The sequence below is a fragment of the Octopus bimaculoides genome, chromosome 30, assembly GCF_001194135.2.
Source record: "Octopus bimaculoides isolate UCB-OBI-ISO-001 chromosome 30, ASM119413v2, whole genome shotgun sequence".
NCBI classification, from domain to species: Eukaryota; Metazoa; Mollusca; class Cephalopoda; order Octopoda; family Octopodidae; genus Octopus; species Octopus bimaculoides.
The window spans coordinates 8,312,416-8,320,745 of NC_069010.1; the positions used below are offsets into that span (position 1 = coordinate 8,312,416).

The following is an 8,330-nucleotide window of genomic DNA, read 5'->3' on the forward strand; positions in this document are numbered from 1 at the left end:
ATAATTAATAATTTTTACCAAGCCCTTCGGTATGTGGTGAAGCAACCTGTTGCTGAACCCTTAATTTTGTTTATAAATATATATATATATCCATATCCATATCCACTGGCAGTGTCCCAGCATGGCCACAGCCTTTGGGCTGAGACATAACTTTGTAGTCTAAGTTACACCAAGGTCGACTTTGCCTTTCATCCTTTCAGGGTCAATTAAATAAGTACCAGTTACGCACTGGAGGTCGATGTGATCGACTTAATCCCTTTCTCTGTCCATGTTTGTCCCCTCTATGTTTAGCCCCGTGTGGGCAATAAAGAATTAAATATCTCTAGACAAAAAGAAGGGCGGCGGTTGTCAGTGTCGGAAACTGACGATTATAGATCAACCTGGTCAGAACTGTCCTGGGGTTAAACAACAATGGCGTGACAAACCAATAAATGGTGGCGTTGAACATGGTGGTTCAACTTGCTAGAAATAGAAGTCAAAATCTTTAAATTCTATCCCAACATTCTTAAAACATAGAAGGCAGGAAAGGGGTGGTATTAGATAGAGGTAGACTTAGTTTGTACAATGTCTGCCCATTGGTTAGTCGTGGTTGGGGTGTCTTTGATCATGAGTAAACAGCCTATCTACTGGTATTTGACCTAGTTAGGTTTTGGACTTTGATATAATGTAGCCACTGGGAGTGGTTAATCTCTCCACCACCCCCTCTCTCTCTCTCTCTCCACCAGCTGTTAATGAATGGTTGAGGTGGCAGTCACCGTTTGCACTCAGTTGAACTCACTCGGAAATATCTCCTCTGTGGAGCACGCAGATTAATTTCTTAAAATGAATCGCATTTCTGATGAAATGGCAGTCTTTAAACTCTTTGGCATTCAGATTATTCTATCAAAATGTAATGCTTATCTATTCACATTGCTTGGCATTAACTATACATCATCTCACAAACATCAAGGTCTCAGTGGCGTTTTATTTTCATTGTTTTTTTAGAATGACATTGTAGGGTAGGTGTGAGAGGTTTGGATCTGGTCGGTTTGAACATAAAATAGGCAATATTTGGGCCAGAGATGACCGGATTAAATGCTGAAGGGTTAAGTGTCAACATAGCTCTGTAGTTAAGGAACTTGCTTCCCAACCACATGACACCTTGTGAGTGGATTTGGTAGGTGGAAACTGAAAGAAGCCTGGTATCTATGCAAATGTGTGTGTGTTGTGTTCATCATCATTTAGCGTCTGCTTTCCATGTTGGCATGGGTTCGACAATTTGACTGTAACTGGTAAGCTGGAGGGCTGCACCAGGTACAAATCTGATTTGGCATGATTTGTTACAGCTGGATGCTCTTCCAAACGCCAGTCACTTTACAATGTGGACTGGATGCCTTTTACATGGTATAGTTGGATTGGGAAAATCTTTAGTTTTGGTCAGTATCAACATCATCATCCAACCTTTCAGTTGTTACACTGGCCAGATCTGGCCTCTCAAACATACTCTGCAATGTCATTTAAAAAATAAACAATCACATTATCAAACATGTTGAAGCCATGAGATAATTCCTGACTAATTCAAAACAATGTGAATAATAAATAAGCATTCCATTTGACAGTCCACTGTGTGGAGTGGTCGGTGTGAGGAAGGGCCCTGGCCGTAAAACCATGCCAAAACAGACACAAACGTCTGGTGCAGTCTTCTACCTGGCCAGCTCCTGTCAAACTGTCCAACCCATGCTGGCATGGAAGGTAGACGTTAAGTGATGATGATGGATGCTAAAGGGTTAATGTCAGTTTTCTAGGCTGGCATGGGTTGGATGGCTTGATATGAACTGAAAATCTGCAGGGCTACATTCAGCTCCCCCATCATTTCTGCAGCCGGACAATCTTCCTAACACTAAATAGTTTACAGCTTATACTGGGTGCTGTTGATTTGGTAACACGGGAAGGGCTACTCTGTCATTTGGGTAACATGGACTTACTATCCAGATGGCTGGTTCGGTTATTGTGATCGGGTTTCCCTTGCCCTGTATTGAAATTATTCTTCAACCTTTGTGTTTTCCAGAGGAAATCCTGCTTCCAACCCGTCAAGAAATCCTGTCGTAAGTAGTGTCTTCTGTTTTTTCTTTTATTTTCTTTGCAATGTATTGGATTGTTCGAAGATTAAATTTTGGGCTGTTTATCTACCGTAATATCCCACTCATTATCACAAGCAGCCCGATCATTAATTTACAATGATTCCAGGCACCAAAGTGTTCTGAAGCTCCAAATATCATGATCATGAGAGAGTTGCCAAGTGGTGGCAGGACACACACACGCACGCGCGCACACACACACACACACACACACACATAATCTGGTCCTCACTGAGGAAATGATGAAGGGCTGGGAGTTGTGGCGATTTGCTTGTACTTGATAAGACACGTCCGGCTGAGTAAGATCACTGTTTATCCACACGTACAGGAGTGGCCTTTCAGGTGCCAGTGCCACTCAAAAAGCACCCTGTGCACTCGACCAAACAATGTTGTTGTTAGATTGGCAAAAGAGATCAACGGGACAAGTACCAGCCTTAAACATAAAGTGCTACAGTCAATTTCTTTGACTAAATCCTCCAAGCTGGTGACCAAGCATAGCCATTAATCTAATGGCCAAAACTGAAACCGGTCGAAATAAAAGATCAGCTTGTGGGTGTGTATGTTTATATACACACTTTAACATATGATATATAAATGCATGTCTGCATACATTTGTTTTTACGGATACATTAAGTCTTATCTATGGATGTGTGTATCGATGTAAGTATTTGCATTTCTGTCGTTGTATATTAATGTGTTTATATATATTAATGTACGTTTGTATGTGTGTATTTTATTTTTATTTCCTCTTTGGTTTTTAGGATTCATTGAAGTTTGGTAAAATGAGGCTATCTCCTGATGTGAGTATATTTCCCATCAATTCAACTGCGGCTTCTACCTTCCACATCCCATCGTTTTTCAGTCTATGTAACAATTGGCTTATTTCTTGAGAAGTAGGAAAAGAAAACTTGGAGCAGCTTGTGACTCTGTGTGTGTGTGTGTGTGTGTGTGTGTATTGGTTCCTTGTTATGACATTGCATAATGGCCCAGTGGTTAGGGCAGCGGATTCGCGGTCATAGGATTGCGGTTTCGATTCCCAGACCGGGCGTTGTGAGTGTTTATTGAGCAAAAAACACCTAAAAGCTCCACGAGGCTCCGGCAGGGGATGGTGGTGGCGAACCCTGCTGTACTCTTCCACCACAATTTTCTCTCACTCTTTCTTCCTGTTTCTGTTGTGCCTGTAATTCAAAGGGGTCAGCCTTGTCACGCTGAATCTTTCCCCCCGAGAACTACGTTAAGGGTACACGTGTCTGCAGAGTGCTCAGCCACTTGCACGTTAATTTCACGAGCAGCAGGCTGTTCCGTTGATCGGATCAACTGGAAACCCTCGACGTCGTAAGCGACGGAGTGCCAACAACAACAACATGACATTGCATGATAGACGTGAATGAGTGTCACTGCCAGCCAGTGATATCCTTCCTTTTCAGTCTTCCATAAAAAAAACATTGCGTGGTCGTTGGAAAATGTTACCTTGGTAACGGAAACCGGAGATCTCCAGCCATAGAAAATCTGCCTCGACAAATTCCATTATGCATTTAATGTGGATGAACTATTTCTTGCTACTCCCAAGTTTTTTCTACTTCCTGCATTTTGCCTATCTCTTCTACTATGGACCATTTTAACATGTAATAAATGTATTCTGTTATCTTTCAGAACGAAGGCGTGTACAATAACAGCCGGTTTATTTATGTTGGAGTTTGTTTACTAGTAAGTATACCTTTGTTTGCTAAATAGACCTGTCAGCCTGCTAGAAATAGCAACTAAACTTCTTTCAAATTCCTGTTCTACTTACCCCCTCCTTTTCATATTACCCATGTGCTCCAACCCATCCCAGGCCCCACCCTAAGCACTATGTATCACTTGTTCCTTCCTTCTGGAATTCCCTTCCAGTTATGACCATCATGTCTTTTATCCAGACAGCTGGAAATAGCAGCTAACTGTCCCTCAAATCACACCCTGCCATCTTCAATGTATTGTTTATTTTTTTAGGGTAATCCTGTTAGTATCCAAGTGAAGAATGGAAATGTGTATGAAGGTATTCTACTCACCTTTTCGTATAAGGTAAGTTAATTACTGTTGTTGAAATCTGATGGGACAGATTCTGTATATCACTTTTGTTTGCCCAATTTCCTTTCTATACTGTGTATGGAGAGTAGCAGCTTTCGTACTGTGGCCCATCATATTTCCAAGGTGTATCGCATTTTTCAGAGTAAGTCTGTCACATTTTCACAGGGTCAGATGACGGCCCCTTTTGTAGGGTAACATGGTGGCTGCATTTCGTTCGGTATGAAGGACAGTGGCATTTCATTATTGTAAGGGTGACACTTAACATCAAGGAGTACCATTTCATTATTGTCGAGTATCATTTAACACCAGAAAGTAACATATTTCTTTATTATGGAATATTAAGACTGTTGTTATACCTGTGTACATCCACATATATATATATATATATATCATCATCATCATCGTTTAACGTCCGCTTTCCATGCTAGCATGGGTTGGACGATTTGACTGAGGACTGGTGAAACCAGATGGCTACACCAGGCTCCAATCTGATTTGGCAGAGTTTCTACAGCTGGATGCCCTTCCTAACGCCAACCACTCTGAGAGTGTAGCGGATGCTTTTACTTGCCACTCGCACGAAGGCCAGTCAGGCGGTACTGGCAACGGCCATGCTAAAATGGTGTATTTTATGTGCCACCTGCACAAGAGCCAGTCCAGGGGCACTGGCAACGATCTCGCTCGAAAGTCCAATATATATATATATAATCTACTTTTGTTTCTCTCTCCCTCTCTCCATAGACACTATAGCATTGATATCACTTGTATACATATATCTATATAAGCTTACGTGATATACTACACACTCATGTATTTAATTTCTCTCTCTCTCTCTCTCTCCAGATGGACATTGTGTTGTCAATGGCACATAAAGTTGATGATCGGGTGGCTCCTAACTGTAATTCCGTTATTCCAAATAAGGAAAACATCATCGATAATCTTATAATAAAGTCTTCAGAAATTGTCAAATTAGAAGCCAAAAATGTAGATTTGGAGTATGCAGTAAAAGGTAAGGCAGTTTATCATTCTCTTTTACCTCCTTCTCCTCGGCCTCTCTCGTTAGCCTGATTGTTCATTTAGGCATTTCTTTATTTTCTTTTGCCTAAAACCAGGAATTTTTCAGCACCACCACCCCTCTCGTATATATATATGCTTGCCTTGCTCCTTCCCTGTTACTCTCAACCACATTTATTTTCATGTGAGTAGCCATGAAGTTCCTCTATAGCAAAACAAAAAAAACCTCCTCTGTTCCGGATTCTTCTTTTATACTTTTTTTATCACCTAACATAAAGTCACTTCCCATTTGCACAAGGGCCCACACTCACTCGAAAGGGATTGTAGCCTTCTGAGCTGCACAGCAAGCTCCCTGCTGTTAATACCATGTAATAAATTTTACAAAGAACGCTGTAAAGTAGTTGGCATCAGGAAAAGTGCCCAACCATAGAAACTATTGGGTCATCCCATAAATAATGCGGCTTTTTTTCAACTAAAGGGCTGAACCTTCTGATCCGTTCTTGGATTAAAAGCTGATGACATGTGTGTGGATATTTTTCTTTGGTTGTTTTATATATATATATTTTTTTTTTTTTCTGTCTCTTTCCAGATAATTATTCTGAATCTTCTTCCCGATTTAATGGCCAGTTAGGTGATAAAGACTTGACCCCATGGGAAGGGGACTTAGAAGACGGAAAAATGACCAGTCTCGATAGTGATGCATCTGTAAGTATTTTTCATGGTTTAAACAATCTGTCTCTGCCTTTGGTGTTCAGAAGTAGTGTATCTAGGACTACACTATCTGTGTTGTTCTCTTCTTTGGTTGGCCTTAGGTCAGATCCTGATCCAGCAGACCCATACTCATAATCAAAGGTGGTCCAGCTGTGACCATCCTGTCTTTAGACATCGTATATCATGGACAATAGTATCTAATGTGCCCGTACTTGTTGCAATTGCTGTCGAAGAAGCCAGCCTTTGATCAAAACTATTCCAACCATGACCCTCCCATTGACTTTTTTTTTTTTTTTTTTTTTTTTTTTTCAGAATGGTTGGGATCCTTCCGACATGTTCAGAACTAATTATGAGCAATTCAATGTGATATCTACATATGATGAAAACTTATCACAATACACGTGAGTTCTCCACTGGCTTTCTTTCTCTCTGTCCCCGTGTCCGGTCGTCCGTCTCTGTCTGTATTTCTCATTCTTGTTCCGTTTTAGTTTTAGTTTGTTTCTTTTCATACGTGTCCTCGCCCCACTCCACTGTCTCTTCCTCTGTCGCAGGACTCCATTAGAAAGACGTGATACTAAGGAATATAAAGAACGAGAAGAAGCTGCTGCCAAACTGGCTGACGAAATCGAGAGAAGTGACAGTTACAAACACAGGATATCGTTGGAGAATGGCGAGGGGGAAGACGAGGAGAAATTTGCAGCCGTCGTCAAACCAGAGCAACAGCAACAGCAGCAGCAACAACAAAGTAGTAACGCCCCTGGAAGGTAGGCTAAAACGGTTTTATATGATTTTAAACTTGTCGTCGTCATTCTTTTTAGTCCTAACCCGTTGTGTTCACAGCAGTATGCCTGTATCGATGTTGATTTTGTGAATCCCCTATATACATTCAGCCAGTCAGGTATCCAAGTCCTGGGGTCGATTTATTCGACTAAAAGGTGGTACTCCAGCAGGGCTGCAGTCAAATGACTGAAACAAGTAAAAGAGTATATATCATCATCATCATCATCGTCATCATCCTTTAACGTCCGCTGTCCAAGTTGGCATGGGTTGGACAGTTTGACCAGAGCTGGCAAGCCACAGCTCCAGTCTAATTTGGCATAGTTTCCATGGCTGGATGCCCTTGCTAATGCTAACCACTTTACAGTGTGTTGGGTTCCTTTATGTGGCACTTTATACGTGGCACCAGGACAGGATTCGCCCATGCCAATCCTCTTCCCCAGGGGGGCACTGGCCTTAACACTTCTGCTGTGTGGGACGTGTCTTCTTGAGTACAGTAAGGTGCCTTCAGTATCTCATCTGAAAGGCTCAGCATCCTGAGGCTGTTGTTCAGTACTTCATCCTATGTCTTCCTGGGCCTCCCCTTCTTCCACGTGCTCCATCTGCTTTGAGAGATGGGCACTTTGTGGACCTGTTGGCATCCATCTGCATTACATGACCAAACCAACAGAATCTTGTTCCCTTGCACACAGCATCTAATTCCTCGTATGCCCTTTGTCAAACATGTACACTTACATTACACATCCAGCAGAGCATACTAGCCTCATTCCTCTCTAACTTTCGCACGCCTTTGGTATTATTCAGGGCCTACACCTCACCCCTATCTAGAATTGTTGTTTGTATACATGTGTGGAGGCGCAATGGCCCAGTGGTTAGGGCAGCGGACTCGCGGTCATAGGATCGCGGTATCGATTCCCAGACCAGGCGTTGTGAGTGTTTATTGAGCGAAAACACCTAAAAGCTCCATGAGGCTCCGGCAGGGGATGGTGGTGAACCCTGCTGTACTCTTTCACCACAACTTTCTCTCACTCTTACTTCCTGTTTCTGTTGTACCTGTAATTCAAAGGGGCCAGCCTTGTCACACTCTGTGTCACGCTGAATATCCCCGAGAACTGCGTTAAGGGTACACATGTCTGTGGAGTGCTCAGCCACTTGCACGTTAATTTCACGAGCAGGCTGATCGGATCAACTGGAACCCTCGACGTCGTAAGCGACGGAGTGCCAACACAACAACATGTGTCATACAAACTTTCACTCTGGTTAGCCACAGAATCTGAATCTTCTTGGGTGTTGTTTTTAAATGACTGTTCGGGGGTTTGGCTGCTGTTTCTAGCTTTTCATTGAATGCATTGTGGTTTTTTGTTGCTGTTTATTTCTGTCTCTTGTTTTGGTTTTCCAGAAATGCAGTCCCCCTGCGTAAAGTCCCCAGTCGAGGCGGAATGGTAGGCACCGGTAGTACGGGTGTCCGTGGGAGCAGCCTGTCTCCGAACAACATGAGTACTAGTCAAGCACTGAGCAACAGTAGTAGTAGTAGTATTAGCAGCAGCAGCAACAGTAACAGCAGCAACAGCGTTAGCAGCAGTAACAACACCACCAACAACAACACCACTACTACTACTACTACTACTACAACTAACAGCAACAACA

General features: G+C 42.5%; 1 protein-coding gene across 1 annotated transcript in view; it reads left to right on the top strand.

Moving 5' to 3' along the window:
- Positions 1–8,330, top strand: part of LOC106873649 (ataxin-2-like protein) — a gene marked incomplete at its 3' end in the record, with an annotated part of 63,797 nt that overhangs the window by 34,683 nt on the left and 20,784 nt on the right. Inside the window, exons 3-11 of the mRNA XM_052978125.1 lie at positions 2,048–2,084; positions 2,879–2,917; positions 3,771–3,824; positions 4,107–4,178; positions 5,025–5,190; positions 5,785–5,900; positions 6,219–6,307; positions 6,458–6,670; positions 8,083–8,330. The exon at positions 8,083–8,330 is cut by the window's right edge and continues 276 nt beyond it. Of these exons, the coding sequence (XP_052834085.1) occupies positions 2,048–2,084; positions 2,879–2,917; positions 3,771–3,824; positions 4,107–4,178; positions 5,025–5,190; positions 5,785–5,900; positions 6,219–6,307; positions 6,458–6,670; positions 8,083–8,330 (1,034 nt within the window). The remainder of the gene's footprint in view (positions 1–2,047; positions 2,085–2,878; positions 2,918–3,770; positions 3,825–4,106; positions 4,179–5,024; positions 5,191–5,784; positions 5,901–6,218; positions 6,308–6,457; positions 6,671–8,082) is intronic.